This window comes from Rhamphochromis longiceps, linkage group LG2, assembly GCF_057381845.1.
Source record: "Rhamphochromis longiceps isolate RC_006_pf linkage group LG2, R_longiceps_female_GT1.1, whole genome shotgun sequence".
Lineage (NCBI taxonomy): Eukaryota > Metazoa > Chordata > Actinopteri > Cichliformes > Cichlidae > Rhamphochromis > Rhamphochromis longiceps.
Genome location: NC_140558.1, coordinates 34,470,884 through 34,486,535, shown reverse-complemented (window position 1 = coordinate 34,486,535; position 15,652 = coordinate 34,470,884). Strand labels below are relative to the sequence as shown.

Sequence of the window (15,652 nt, the reverse complement as noted above, 5' to 3'; positions counted from 1 at the left end):
CCTTTTTTTTTTTGTTCCTTCGCAGGGTTCAGGAAAAATAACGTTGCTCTTCAGAAATACGTGGCTGACTTATTTCTGCTTCTTTTTAGTATTTTACTTTGACAATGTCATTTTTATCGTCTTATGGGGATGCAATAAGCAAGCACAAAACATTGCACAAACACTGGGAGTATGATCATTAATCTTTTCTCCAGCACAGCTTCAGTATATGAATTACTGGAAACTATTAGGGACTTTTAGGGAGAACTTTCTTTTAAAAATTAACTAAGAAATTAACTATGTAAGACCTTTTACAGAAATTTTGTAGGCCTACCTATATGCAGAGGAAAACTGAGACGCTGTCCTTGGTGCTGAGAAATGTGTAATGCTGCCAAGCTTTTCATCAGAGTAATCAAACAAAGAAGGAGAATAAATACAGAAATATTCTTTGACTGACCTCTAGAGGAGAGTCTGGTTCATCCAGGATGCTCTTTTCACTCTGTATCCGCTGCATCGTTCCTGTAGAACTGGGGTCCATTATCAGCACGTTCTGACTACCAGCTCTGCCGAACTTACAGTCACTCTTTCTGGAGTCAGTCGTCCTGCACACCTCGTAATTGTACACATGGGGGAGAGTTCCTGTCCCCAAAGTGTCTGAGTAACGTGGTGGATAATATGGAATGACAGGCAGGTTGGAGTGATACAGGATGCGAGACTGTCTCCACCTGTAGATTTTGACTGATATAATAACCACTAAACACGTGATGAAGAGGAAGGAAACTACAGCCAGAGCCAAGACTAAGTAAAAAGTCAGGTTGTCATTGTACTCCTTGTCGTGGGTCAACTCAGTGAACTCCGACAGCACTTCAGGGAAGCTGTCCGCCACCGCCACGTTAACGATGACTGTAGCAGAACGAGAGGGCTGCCCGTTGTCCTCCACTATAACAGTCAGTCTTTGTTTGACAGCATCTTTATCAGTGACTTGGCGGATAGTTCTGATTTCTCCATTCTGTAAACCCACTTCAAACAGCGCCCTGTCTGTGGCTTTCTGCAGTTTGTAGGAGAGCCAGGCATTCTGTCCAGAGTCCACATCAACAGCCACCACTTTAGTCACCAGATAGCCCACATCTGCTGAACGAGGAACCATTTCAGCCACCAGAGAGCCACCAGTCTGGACTGGGTACAGAACCTGAGGGGGGTTGTCGTTCTGGTCTTGGATCATTATTTTCACAGTCACGTTGCTGCTGAGTGGAGGAGAGCCTCCATCTTGTGCTTTAATTACTAATGCAAGGTGTTTGATTTGCTCATAATCAAAGGTGCGAACCGCGTTAAGAACACCAGTTTCAGAATTTAAAGACACATAAGTAGAAACTGGACTCCCACTGACCTGTGTGTCCTCTAAAACATATGAGATTCTAGCATTTTGATTCCAATCACAGTCCCGCGCACTCACAGTAAATATGTAAAAACCAGGAGAGTTATTCTCTGTGATATAAGCAGTATAGCTGTTTTTATCAAATAATGGTGCGTTGTCATTGACGTCAGAGATTTTTAGATGCAATTTTGTTGAACTAGACAGAGGGGGAGACCCAAAATCGGTGGCTTTAATTGGTATGTTATATTCTGAGACGGATTCTCTGTCAAAGTGTTGATCTGAGACCAAATTGTAATAATTTGTCAGAGATGTTTCAATTTTAAAGGGAAGTTTACCATCAATCGAACATTTAATTTGCCCATTTCTCTCAGAATCTGCGTCTTTTATATTTAAAACGGCTATGGTTGTACCAGGTCGGGAATCCTCGGACAGGGGACTAGAAAATGACATTACATTTATAATAGGAGCATTATCATTAACATCAATAACATCAAATATAACTTTACTTGTCCCAGTTAGTCCACCGTGATCCTTTGCCTCTACCCTCAACTCGTATTTTTTGTCTTTCTCGTAGTCAATCTGACCAGACACGTAAATTATTCCGGTGTTTTCATTAATTCTAAAAATGTCCGCTGCACTTTCTTTCATTTCGGATAAACTGTATGTAATGTGTCCATATGATCCACTGTCTGCGTCTGTGGCATTTACTGTAATGATACTAGTCCCTGTTTTTGTGTTTTCCAACACAGATGCTTTGTACACTGATTGATTAAAAACTGGAATATTGTCGTTGGCGTCTAACACAGTCACATCTATATTTACTGTACCAGATCTCTGCGGTGTTCCTCCATCAACTGCGATTAATTTCAAAGAGAAATGCGGGTGTCGCTCTCTGTCTAAAGGTTTCTGGAGCACCATTTCAACATATTTTCTTCCATCTGGATTTGAATGTTGTTTCAATATAAAATTGTCGTTTGGGGACAGAATATAATTTTGCAGTGCGTTTTGGCCCACATCTAGATCCTGCGCGCTCTGCAGAGGAAAACGTACTCCAACTGCAGCTGATTCGCTTATTTCAAAATTGATGGGTTTATCTTTGTTTGGGAAGACAGGTGCGTGATCATTTATATCCAAAACCTCGACAGTTATTCTGTGTAGTTCAATCGGATTTTCTAAAATCATCTCAAAGCTGAAACTACACGGCGTTACGTCCCCACAAAGCTGCTCTCGGTCTATTCTCTCATTCACGACCAGAATCCCTTTGTCTGTCTGCAGCTCGGTGTAGTGAACGTTTTCTCCGGTCACGATACGGGCCCGCCCTGAGCGGAGCCTTTTCAGATCCAAGCCAAGATCCTGCGCCACATTACCAATAACAGAGCCTTTCTTCATCTCCTCAGGTATAGAATACCGAATCTGACCACCTACCATGTTAACAGCAAGAAGCAGCAACAGAAGAAATCCTATGTGACGTCGTACTCCACAAAGTGATCGCCATTCGGATACGCAACTCAGGCATGTTAAAGTCGCCATCACTCAGACAGAATATATATATGTATAGAACGAACGATTTTTCCGTTCAGGTAGTTTAAATAATGTCCTAGTCTATCATCCCTGAAGCTACATTTACAATTGTCAACAACCTTTATAAAGTTGTGAGTCCTCGTTCAAACGAAATCTTGACAAAAGACAATGAGCTGCCCTTAATGTATGATCACTGAGGGGATGGACTGGATGACAACGAAAGACCGAAAATATTTAACTGGCCAACAGCGTCCCTTAGAGTATAAAACGTGGAAGTCATATGATTCCTGAATTTCAGAAGCAACACCGCAAACCCAACATCAACACATTTTATCTTGCGTGGAAATCAATATGAAATGATATCAAAACACCATGTTCAATAAAATATTTTCACTTCAGCATGTATGTCGCAACGAATTTTGTGAGGAGATATAGTTAAAATGGACCCACTAGAATAATGAGAGATTATCATTCAAGTAATTTCTAAACCCGGTAAACAGAAGAAACCGTTGCAACAAAAAATAAAAAAAATAAAAATAAAAAAAAGGAAAAAAGAGAAAGAAAATGGAAGTATTACTTTTTAAGGAATATATGTATAAATCTATATATCAGTTGCTAAAATAATTCATGTGTCCTCAGGATCTTATAATGACTAATTTAGAATCACTAGAAAATATTTTGGCACTCAACTGTCTTGTCATGAAATGTTTTCATGGGAAAGACATAACATAAGAATGCTATTAAGATATGTGTGAATGATTGCTCTGCTTAACATTAAAATGTTTTTTACTAAACTTTCAGGGTAGTCTCGTTCTTTAGAATGTTGTGGAAACCAAATAATATCATTAAACAAAATGTCAGAAGACACTGCAAAGACATGTTTAGAACATTAAAACCCATTTATTTATACTAAAAGAAAAATATTGGCCTCTACCCCTGATTACTCTGGAGGATGTGTGGAGAATGTGTCAATTGTGGTAACCTAGAATTACCTGACTGCTAATGTAAACTAAGACTCTGTTCTTGTTGCTGGAAATTTTGCAACATTAAGAAGCTATTTCATTGAAGCAATTACATAAAGGATAAGGAACAGATGTGTCTATATGAAATGACAAACCTCTAGAGGAGAGTCTGGTTCATCCAGGATGCTCTTTTCACTCTGTATCCGCTGCATCGTTCCTGTAGAACTGGGGTCCATTATCAGCACGTTCTGACTACCAGCTCTGCCGAACTTACAGTCACTCTTTCTGGAGTCAGTCGTCCTGCACACCTCGTAATTGTACACATGTGGCAGAGTCCCTGTGCCCAAAGTGTCTGAGTAACGTGGTGGATAATATGGAATGACAGGCAGGTTGGAGTGATACAGGATGCGAGACTGTCTCCACCTGTAGATTTTGACTGATATAATAACCACTAAACACGTGATGAAGAGGAAGGAAACTACAGCCAGAGCCAGGACCAAGTAAAAAGTCAGGTTGTCATTGTACTCCTTGTCATGTGTCAACTCAGTGAACTCCGACAGCACTTCAGGGAAGCTATCTGCCACCGCCACGTTAACAATGACTGTAGCTGAACGAGAGGGCTGCCCGTTGTCCTCCACTATAACAGTCAGTCTTTGTTTGACAGCATCTTTATCAGTGACTTGGCGGATAGTTCTGATTTCTCCATTCTGCAAGCCCACTTCAAACAGCGCCCTGTCTGTGGCTTTCTGCAGTTTATAGGAGAGCCAGGCATTCTGTCCAGAGTCCACATCAACAGCCACCACTTTAGTCACCAGATAGCCCACATCTGCTGAACGAGGCACCATTTCAGCCACCAGAGAGCCACCAGTCTGGACTGGGTACAGAACCTGAGGGGGGTTGTCATTCTGGTCTTGGATCATTATTTTCACAGTCACATTGCTGCTGAGTGGAGGAGAGCCTCCATCCTGCGCTTTTACAATGAATAACAGTTGTTTGATTTGCTCATAGTCAAACGAACGCACTGCATGCACCACTCCACTTTCTGCATTAACAGAAACGTATTCAGATACTGGAGACCCATTAATCTCACAATCTTCCAAAATGTAGGAAACGCGGGCGTTTTGGTTTTCATCGGGGTCTTTAGCATTAACAGTCATGATAGAAAGACCAGGAGAGTTATTTTCCACAATCCAAGCCCTATAAAAATTTCGAGGAAATTTTGGGGAATTGTCATTAACATCTGACACCTTTAGATTAAAAGTTTTTCTGGTTGACAGCGGAGGGGAGCCCGCGTCTGAGGCAATAACGGTGATGTTAAATTCTGGCAAACTTTCACGATCTAAGGCAGCATCAGTTATCAGTGTATAATAACTTCTCACATTGGATTTAATTTTAAAAGGAACACTGCCTTCGATCGTGCACCTTACCTGTCCGTTTTCACCCGAATCAAGATCTTTCACATTAATAATGCCAAGAGTGGTACCCGGAGCTGAGTCTTCTGACACAGGACTAGTGAATGACATCACGTTAATGACCGGTGCATTATCGTTTATATCCAAGACCTCAATTTCAACTTTACTAGAATCTGTCAGTCCCCCTTGATCTTTCGCTTCAACTCTGAACTCAATCTTTTTGTCCATTTCAAAGTCGATTTCCTTTGCCACATATATTCGACCAGTAGCTTCATCTATATCGAATAAATCAGCTATCCCTGCCTTTGATTTTGAAAAGTAATATGCCACTTTTCCATTTGAACCGGTATCAATGTCGCTCGCATTCACTGTAACAACATGCGTGCCTTTTGGGGCATTTTCAATCACCGCGGCCTTATATAAGGATTGATTAAACACCGGAGCATTGTCATTCGCATCTAATACGTTTACCTCTATATTTACTGTCCCAGATTTCTGTGGATTTCCACCATCAACGGCCAACAGTTTTAAAGATAGGCGTGGCTGTACCTCTCTGTCTAAAGGCTTCTGAAGCATCATTTCAGCATATTTACTTCCATCCGGATTAACATATTGTTTCAACACAAAATTGTCTGTCGGAGTTAAAATGTAGTTCTGCAGACTGTTTTGCCCAACATCAGCGTCCTCCGCACTCTCCAGCACAAAACGGGAACCGAGCGCAGCAGATTCGCTTATTTCAAATTCCAAGTGACTGTTCTGAAAAGTGGGAGCGTTATCATTTACATCCAATACCTCTATCGTCACAGGGTGCAGCTCCATCGGTTTTTCCAATAAAATCTCAAAGGTAAAGCTACATGGAGTCAAATCCCCACAAAGCTGCTCTCGGTCTATTCTCTCATTCACAACTAAAGTCCCTTTGTCTGTTTTCAGCTCTGTGTACTGAATGCTTTCTCCCGTAACGATACGGGCCCGTCCAGAACGAAGCCTTTTTAGATCCAAGCCAAGATCTTGTGCCACATTTCCAACAAGGGACCCTGTTTTCAGCTCCTCTGGGATCGAATATCGGATCTGTGCCTCCGCTCGATAAAGAAAAAGGACGTGAAAAACAAACAGGCTGGCTGTAAGTCGCGTTCGCCATCTTACAACTCGGTCTCGATGTTCTACTCCAAATGCCATTTTTGAAAACAGGTCTTAAAAACCAAAACCGAGCAATGGATCGAGGGCTTTAACTTAGAGAGGAAGACTCACACACCCTAGGTCGATATATGACGTTAAATAAAAAAGCAGGTGTGTATTCTATTTGATCCAGCTCCTATGAAAAGCAGATCATCTGCCGTTACAAAACGCAGTGATGGGGGTGGAAACAGCCCTGTCTCGAAATGCATGGCAGAATAGATTTACCAGGCAACAGCGTCACTTAGAGGGTATAATATGAAACTAGAAAAGCCAATGACCACGTTCATCACTCTGCACACTATCTCTGTAGAAATAACGTAATGATTTCACTTTGAAGGCACGTACGTCTGTTAAGTGAATTAAAGAATGCAGAAAATACTGACTTTCACTGTTAGAAAAAGATTAATTCAACTGGAAAAAAGCAAAAAGTGTGTGACACAAAGCAAAAAGACCACTGGCACTTTCTTCTCTTTTTCCTCTTTCTTTTTCTTTGTAAAACATTTTTTGATAACAGCGGATTTCAAAGTTACTGTCACATGTCCCCTTATGACATAAAAAATACACATTGCTAGTGACCTGTAAATTTTAAAGAAGAACGAATGATAATAACGCAAAACTTGCTTGCTATTAAATGAATCTGAAGTTATGGGTTGTCGTTTTTTATTATTTATTTATTTATTTGTTATTATTTATATAATTAACTGCATCATAAATAAAACATACAAGTGGATCCTAAATGAATGGCCTCTTCAAAGTCTTAGAAATCTCAACGATAATAATGACGACTGCATCTCAGAGAAAAGCACTTCAGCACCAAGGACAGTGACAGGACAGTGGAGCCGTTTCCATTTCAGAATGTAACTACTACAGTATTTAGACGTAATTATATTAACCCTGCATAAAAACAAACATTGTCATTTGATGAAAAAAATATATATATATTAGTGTTCACACAAGCCAATATAATCAACCGGAGACGTGATGCTTGCACTGTATCCTACAAAGTTTCCAGCGTCATCCATACTAACCAAGGTCTGAGTTATTGCACTTATTTGATGTCACTGGAGGGGGGGGGGGGGGGGGGGGGGGCTATTCGCTGATTATGTATAACGCAAAGATAAAGTTTTTGTCAGTGTGTTTACTTTGTCTTGAGTGGAGTCGGTGAAATTGTATAACCATCTTCAAATGAGGAGCTATTGTTACACTTTGTTTTACAGACAGATACTGTTTACAGTCGGAATGATAGAAGAAATTCTCTTCATGACTGTTAAAGCAAAAGTGTAGTTTAAAACTATTTATTAGCAATGCTAGATTACTGACACACAAGCGCCCAAATGTAAAACATAAACAAACCTCTATCGGAGAGTCTGGTTCATCCAGGATGCTCTTTTCACTCTGTATCCGCTGCATCGTTCCTGTAGAACTGGGGTCCATTATCAGCACGTTCTGACTACCAGCTCTGCCGAACTTACAGTCACTCTTTCTGGAGTCAGTCGTCCTGCACACCTCGTAATTGTACACATGTGGAAGAGTCCCTGTCCCCAAAGTGTCTGAGTAACGTGGTGGATAATATGGAATGACAGGCAGGTTGGAGTGATACAGGATGCGAGACTGTCTCCACCTGTAGATTTTGACTGATATAATAACCACTAAACACGTGATGAAGAGGAAGGAAACTACAGCCAGAGCCAAGACTAAGTAAAAAGTCAGGTTGTCATTGTACTCCTTGTCGTGTGTCAACTCAGTGAACTCCGACAGCACTTCAGGGAAGCTGTCCGCCACCGCCACGTTAACAATGACTGTAGCTGAACGAGAGGGCTGCCCGTTGTCCTCCACTATAACAGTCAGTCTTTGTTTGACAGCATCTTTATCAGTGACTTGGCGGATAGTTCTGATTTCTCCATTCTGTAAACCCACTTCAAACAGCGCCCTGTCTGTGGCTTTCTGCAGTTTATAGCAGAGCCAGGCATTCTGTCCAGAGTCCACATCAACAGCCACCACTTTAGTCACCAGATAGCCCACATCTGCTGAACGAGGCACCATTTCAGCCACCAGAGAGCCACCAGTCTGGACTGGGTACAGAACCTGAGGAGGGTTGTCATTCTGGTCCTGTACATGTACAATAACTGATGTGTTACTACTTTGTGGGGGTGACCCACCATCTTGTGCTTTAACTCGTATTTGATACTCTTTGACTTGTTCATAGTCCAGTGAACGCAGAGACTGAATGACTCCACTTTCTGTATTAATGGAGAAATATGTGGATACCGGATTTCCATTCAGCTCGTCTTCAAAAAGAAAATATGATATACGTGCATTCTGGCCCTGGTCCAAATCAGTAGCACTAATCTGCAACAGAGGGACACCTGGAGAATTGTTTTCCGTTACCTGAGCGCTGTAAAGACTTTGACTAAAAACTGGAGCGTTGTCATTAATATCGCTAACTTCTAAATAGACGGATTTTTTGTTCGATAATACTGGGAAGCCCTCATCAGTGGCAGTGAGAGTAATGTTGTACGTGGGAAGCTTCTCTCGGTCGAGAGTTTGCGCAGTGATTAATGTATAATAGTTTCTGAGGGAAGATTTAATTTTGAAAGGCAGATGTTCATCTATAGTTAAATGCACCTGTCCGTTTTTCCCAGAATCTTTATCTTGGACACTAATTAACGCCACAACTGTGCCAGGAGGAGAATCTTCTGAAATCTTCCCCGAATAGGAAGCCATTGTGATTACTGGACTGTTATCATTTTCATCTACTATTTCGATCACTAACTTGCTGGCTCCTGTGACACCCCATGGATCTTTTGCTTGGAGGTTTATCTCGTAATTTGAAGAAGCCTCATAATCGATATCCCCGACTAGTTTAATCTTACCCGTGTTGGAATTTATTTCAAAAGGACAAGCGGAACCATCTTCTAGGTGTGTGAATGAATATGTAACGTTACCATTGTAACCTTGGTCAGCGTCTACTGCACTGACTGTGGCAATAATTGTGCCTCGTAAAGCATTTTCCAATACAGAGGCTTTGTATATGGACTGTGTAAAAACGGGCGAGTTGTCATTTGCATCCAGCACAGATATGTGTATTTTTACCGTTCCGGACATCTGCGGCTCGCCACCATCGACAGCCGTTAATATGAGCGCATGTTTGCTTTGCTTCTCGCGGTCCAAACCACTCTGAAGCACCATTTCGGCATATTTACTCCCATCTGCTCGAGTATGTTGTTTGAGAACAAAATGTTCGTTTGCTTTTAAAGAATAACTCTGCAGTGAGTTTGTCCCTACGTCAGGATCAGCTGCACTATCAAGCAAAAACACAGTCCCAGTCGGCGTCGATTCGCTAATTTCTAATTTAATTTCTTTTTTTGGGAAAACGGGAGCATGATCATTTATATCTTGTATTTCGATAGTAATGGAAAACAATTCGAGTGGCTCTTCAAGAACAATTTCCAGACTAAAGCTGCACGGAGATTTCTTAGCGCATAATTGTTCTCTGTCAATTCTTTCATTGACAACGATATGGCCTTTGTTCTGGTTCAGCACGACATATTGATTATCATCTTCTATTACCAGTCGAGCTCGACCAGATACCAACCGTCTGACATCCAAGCCCAGGTCTTTTGCAATGTCCCCGACAAAGAGTCCTTTCCTCATCTCTTCTGGTATAGAATAGCGGATTTGTCCATTGACAGCAGCAACCACAAAGAAAAGCAAAATGGAGACGTTCCACTGACGCAGGGTACCGTTGTGCTTCATATTATCCATTTCTTCCCAGTAATATCAGGTCCAAAACAACACAGTCATCGGTACAGAAAGCTCCAGCTATTTATCATAGAGGCTTTGCAGTGTGTACAGTCTTCTTTTAAATTTACCCAAAGCCACGACAGCTTAATAGCCATCGCCTATCTCCTTTAAAGACGGGTGGTGACTTTGTGTCTTTAATACGCATTGCACAAGTCTGCTTAGGCAACAGCACCACCAGCAGTGATGAACTAAAACGGCAGGTGTCTGAGCACTGATGCTCCACTGTTTAGCCTTTCCTGACTACTACATACATTGTTTTTTAGCAACACCCATGCAAAAGAAAGCAAAATCTCGATAAGATCTCGATAAGCATAAATAAAAAGATAAACGAATAAGTTAAATAAATGAAGCATATTTTTTCCATAACGGGTGATTAATATACTGTCTGTTTTATTATTATCTCTGTTTACAAGTCATCTTATGACCACCTAAGTAGGTCCAAAATTTGCCGTGAATGGAGTGGGCTGACAGCAACAACAACGTTTTCTGATACAATATATGCAGCAGACTAAAAAGTATAAGAGATTGAGCGAATTCATTTGACAAACATTATGTTGAGACTGAAGTGTGGACAAACACACAGATTCTGTGTAAAACCATACTGAGCTGCATATCTGCAGAGAGAGGCAGGCTGACAGATGGTTACATAGATAAATGAACAAATGTATACAAAGATACAGTAGAGAAGGAGTGGGTAGATAGATTAGATCAGATTATCTATCCGTCTAACTGATGAGTCCAATGACCTAGATTTGAGCAGTGGAATCAACATTGAAAGTACTGCTACACTCATCCAGAGGCATGAAAAAATAATGACACATTTCAGAGCAGTATGTTTTTGTTTTGTTTTTTTTTTTGGTTTGTTTTATTTTTTGTAGAGCTGAAAGGAATGGATAAATTTGATAGGTTTTGATACTTTCTTGCATGTTTCCCTCCTCACACATATTAGCATCCTGCTGAAGAGCAAAATATTTTGTGCACCATGATTGAGCATTATTTAGGCAAAGACTCCACAGCAGAAGCCAGAAATATTCACATTAATATTCATGTAGCATAAAGCCTAGGGTAGAACTACACAACGCACACAAACTAGAGTAATGTTGCTGCTGTGTTTCAAGACTGCTACCTGCAGTCTCAGTCCTGCACCAATATGACTTTCAATGAAACATTTCTGGAGATATTTGTTGTATAAACACTCATAACATTTCATATCTAGTGTCAATGTAGATCATGGGTTGTGGTGAAATACTATCATGTACTGTGTAAAGGGAACTGTGAATTTCATATTAATTGTGGCTGTATATTGCAATGATAAGGATTTTAGTGTTTGGGGTGAGATTTCAGGGAAAAGGGGAAATCAAAATAATCTTACCTATTAGATTGAAGTGGAAGATTCATCCAGGAAATGCACCAAGAAAAGAAAGAAGAAAAAAGACAGTAGTTAGTATGTATCCTGAAGAACAACAGCAATAAAATAAAATAAAATAGAATTCATGCATATTTATTGGTTTTACACACTGCAAGTGCAATACCGATACAATGGAATACCATAATTTGATCTTTTGAGTTTTTGAAGCAGCATTTTACCCAGACCAAAATATTTTAGATTTAATAATCTAGTGTTTGAGAATTTAATTGCACTGATTGTTCCTCCTCATGTTTAGAACACTGTTGTGCAACTACTGTGCACAAAAAAAAAAAAAAAAAAAAACTGTGACAATTTATCACATAAAACACTAAGGATTTGGTGCAAAATCTAGATATTTTAGTGACAGTATGTGATAACATTTAAGAAGGTCATGATTTAAGAACCTGGTGAAAAAAACAAAAACAAAAACTAATCAACTAAAACGTTGATGTCCCCTCTGGACAAGATGATTCTGAAAGCCAAAGCAAGACAAAACAAGATTACCCTCAGTTTTTAGAATCACTGAATCTTAGTGAGACTTTCAATATTTAAAGTAAGCACTTATGTAAACTGGAAATTCTTTCCTATCTTACAGCAGCACTGCTGAAACAGAGCTGTTCTTGTGACCTAGATAGAATTAAACCAAAAAATATGCGCTGCATTTAGAAGAGAATAGAATAGCTTTTTATTGTCACTGTTACAAGAACAATGAAAGGCAGTTTGGCATTACTCTGTGTGTGTGAAGTACACAACAGCGTAAGTATTTACACAATAACAGACAAATTTACATTTACACAAGAAAGATATGTACGTTATACATGCACCTGCAAAAATGCGGATACACCCATACAAATATACACACACATACATACATATATGTATATATACATATATGCATGCGTACATACAAACACACACATATTTCCACATAAACGCTTACATATATATAAATACACATACATGCCATCTGAGGAGCAGGTGCATTGAGAGGTGCAGTAAGATCAATGATATTGCACATTGAGTGTGTGTGTGTGTGTGTGTGGGGGGGGGGGGGGTTGCTATACTAAATAAGGTTATAATAAAGAGGTAGGGGTGTTGGTTGCATTGAAGTATAAATACAAATATGGTTTATAAATAAGGTGTAAGGTCCATGAGTGTTGGCAGTGCAGTTATCCTCCAATCAGGGTGGAGGTAGGGCATGTTTGACAGCCTGTGGGTAAAAACTTCTGTTTAGTCTGTTTGTCTTCGACCTGATGGACCTGTAGCGTTTACCAGAGGGAAGGGGGGGAAAAAGTGAGTGTCCAGGGTGCGAGGGGTCTTTGATGATGATACTGGCTTTCTGCTGAAGTCTGCCAGTATAGATGTCTCTGAGGGAAGTTAGTGAAGTGCCGATTGCCCGCTCTGCTGTCCTCACCACCCGCTGCAGTTTCCTCTTGTCCTCCGCGGTGCAGCAGTTGAACCAGAGTGTGCAGCAGTAGGTCAGAAGGCTCTCAATGGTGGAGCAGTAGAAGTTTACTAGCAGTCTTTGGGGTAATTGGGCCTGATGTAGTTTCCTGAGGAAGTACAGCCTTTGTTGTGCTTTCCCTACCTGGTGGGAGATGTTTGTGGACCAGGTAAGGTCGGCCGAGATGTGGACTCCAAGGAACTTAAAGCTTTCTACCCTTTCTACCTCCTCCCCATCAATGTAGAGGGTAGAGTGCTCAGATCGCTTTGTTCTTCTGAAGTCGATTACCATCTCCTTGGTCTTGGCTGTGTTCAGATGCAGGTTGTTGTCGTCACACCATTGCTTCAGATGCTGAACCTCCTCTCCGTAGGCTGAATCATCATTGTTGTGTTAAAGTGTTCCTCGATGCGCTGTTTGTATTTGAACTTGGCTTCTTTTATGCCTTTAAGCAGAGATTGGCATGCCTCTTTGTAGACTTGTTGGTCTCCTGATTTGAAGGCGCTGTCACGTGCTCTTAGTAGGGCTCTCACCTCACTGTTGAGCCATGGCTTCTGGTTCGGGAACACATTAATAGTCTTTGTTGTTGTTACACTCTCAGTACATAAGCGTATGTATGAGAGTACGGCACATGTGTGGCCCTCAAAGTCTGATCCTTCTGCAAATACACTCCAATTCGTGTTATCAAAAATAGCCTTGTAGGGCCGTGGTGGCTTCCGCGGTCCACACTCGTACTGCTTTTACCGATGTTTTTTTACCTTTGAATTAGAGGTCTATAAGCAGGGATCGGGGACAGAGAGAGATGGTCAGAGAGTCCGAGATGAGGCAGTCGGGTTGCTTTGTAGGCATCTGGGATGTTGGCGTTGACCTGGTCTAGTGTGTCGTTTTCCCTCATCGGAAAGGTCACGTTTTTAAAGAATCGAGGCAGGACAGATTTCAGGTTTGCGTGGTTAAAATCTTCTGCCACGATCACAGCGCAGTCCGGGTGCTTTGTAAGCTGTTTATTATTGGAGCGCCCGAGTAGCTCCATGGCTGACTTAGCATTAGCTTGCAGCGGCACATAAACTGCTATTATTGTGATCGCTGTGAGCTCTCTCGGCAAGTAGAAGGGTCTGCACTGCACCATCATATATTCTATGTCCGGGCAGCAGTGGACGACTTTAACTGTGTTGCTGGTGCGCCAGTTATTGTTTACAAACACTAGCAGACCTCCTCCACGTTTCTTACCAGACTCTTTGTTCCTGTCCGCTGTGAATGTAGCGTGGCCCGCTAGCTCAATCGCAGTGTCTGGGTTAAAAGAGTCCAACCAAGTCTTTGTGATGATCATAACACAGTAATCCAAACAGCGTGAGGTGATCCGCAGTCGTAGCTTATCCATCTTGTTATTTAGTGACCGTGAGTTGGTGAGGAAGAGGCTCAGAATAGCCAGTGGGTGTTTCCTGTGCTTCCGTCGCCTACGCCACTTTAGCGGTGGAATTGGAGTCAGTGACCCCCCGGATCTCAGGGGGAATTGAGTCCCAGTCATTGTCAGCGAAGGTGTGCAGGTTTTTGTGGTTTAGAACCGCAAGCAGTTCAGTTTTGCTGTACTGCATTTGTGCTCCTGCATGTCGGAGAAAAAGTGAAACAAAAATACACTAAATAAAAAGAAAACCCTTAAGTTGAGGAGACTGCCGGGTCGCCATCTTGGGTACTCCTCCACTCCTAGCACAGATGAAATTAGGAGCACAAATGGTAAATGGACTGGTTCTTATATAGTGCTTTTCTCCTCTCACTGAGCACTCAAAGTGCTTTATACAACTTGTGCATTCACCCAATCATACCCATACACACAAGCACTTTATCTAAGGTTTTTAGTGCTTCTATCTAACATTCACTGGCATTCACACTCCGATGAATGCATCGGAGAGCAACATGGGGTTAATATCTTGCCCAAAGGATATTTGGCATGTAGACTGGAGGAGCCTGGGATCGAACCGCCTACCTTCCGGTGAGTAGGTGACCCACCTGAGCTACAGCCACCCCCTTACGACCTCAGATCCTGCTGAATTATTACTAAGCGGAGGGGGGGAGAGCACAAATGGGCCTGGAGCTATAACAGAAACACATATGAATTCATGAGGGTACTCTTTTCACGACAAAACCTCTTTGCTTCATCATCATGGCACTCTGTAGTATGCAAGAATAGGCACACTCAGGCACCTTATGCGACACAGAAACACATGCACACACTTCACAGTTTAGGTGTTGTGTAAGATTTTAACTACTGACCTGAATAAAGCTTACAGCCAAACACACACACACACACACGTATATATATATATATATATATATATATATATATATATATATATATATATACACTTGTTTTTTAATGTAGGAATAAATATGATTTGCTTTTACTGTTGCGTGTTTACTGTTTTATGTCCTAAATTTAATGTTAAGTAGGCCAGGGTAGAGTCTAATAACAAAAGGAAGGGGGGGGGGGGGGGAGGAGAGAGAAAAACACCACTAACACTACTTTGTTTAGGTATAACAGGTATAATATGGTCACCGATGACTACTGATGATCTTTCA

The 15,652-nt window shown here is 41.3% G+C and overlaps 3 protein-coding genes and 1 pseudogene across 22 annotated transcripts in view; all 4 read right to left on the bottom strand.

Moving 5' to 3' along the window:
- LOC146677678 (protocadherin gamma-C5-like) overlaps positions 1 to 15,652 on the bottom strand; it is a 285,476-nt gene that overhangs the window by 163,262 nt on the left and 106,562 nt on the right. The window lies entirely within an intron of this gene.
- LOC146677691 (protocadherin gamma-A7-like) lies at positions 331 to 3,249 on the bottom strand. Its single transcript, XM_085382536.1, has 2 exons — positions 2,499 to 3,249; positions 331 to 1,205 (listed from the first exon to the last, which is right to left on the bottom strand). Exons 1-2 carry the CDS (start codon positions 2,882 to 2,884, stop codon positions 392 to 394), a joined length of 1,200 nt encoding a protein of 399 aa, XP_085238662.1. The 5' UTR covers positions 2,885 to 3,249; the 3' UTR covers positions 331 to 391.
- On the bottom strand, positions 3,752 to 6,779 carry LOC146677690 (protocadherin gamma-A3 pseudogene; annotated as a pseudogene).
- LOC146677689 (protocadherin gamma-A7-like) lies at positions 6,828 to 10,519 on the bottom strand. Its single transcript, XM_085383409.1, has 3 exons — positions 9,819 to 10,519; positions 7,779 to 8,531; positions 6,828 to 6,836 (listed from the first exon to the last, which is right to left on the bottom strand). Exons 1-3 carry the CDS (start codon positions 10,188 to 10,190, stop codon positions 6,828 to 6,830), a joined length of 1,134 nt encoding a protein of 377 aa, XP_085239535.1. The 5' UTR covers positions 10,191 to 10,519.

What these genes read in the sequence shown, in the direction of transcription:
- LOC146677691 (XM_085382536.1), bottom strand. Translation starts at nt 2,884, where the DNA reads ATGGCGACTTTAACATGCCTGAGTTGCGTATCCGAATGGCGATCACTT. An exon ending in ATTGAACTACACAGAATAAC is followed by an intron (nt 1,206 to 2,498) that starts TGTCGAGGTTTT and finishes CGTGACTGTGAA; the next exon opens with AATAATGATCCAAGACCAGA.
- LOC146677689 (XM_085383409.1), bottom strand. Translation starts at nt 10,190, where the DNA reads ATGGATAATATGAAGCACAACGGTACCCTGCGTCAGTGGAACGTCTCC. An exon ending in TTACTATCGAAATACAAGAT is followed by an intron (nt 8,532 to 9,818) that starts ATAAATGATCAT and finishes CATGTACAGGAC; the next exon opens with CAGAATGACAACCCTCCTCA.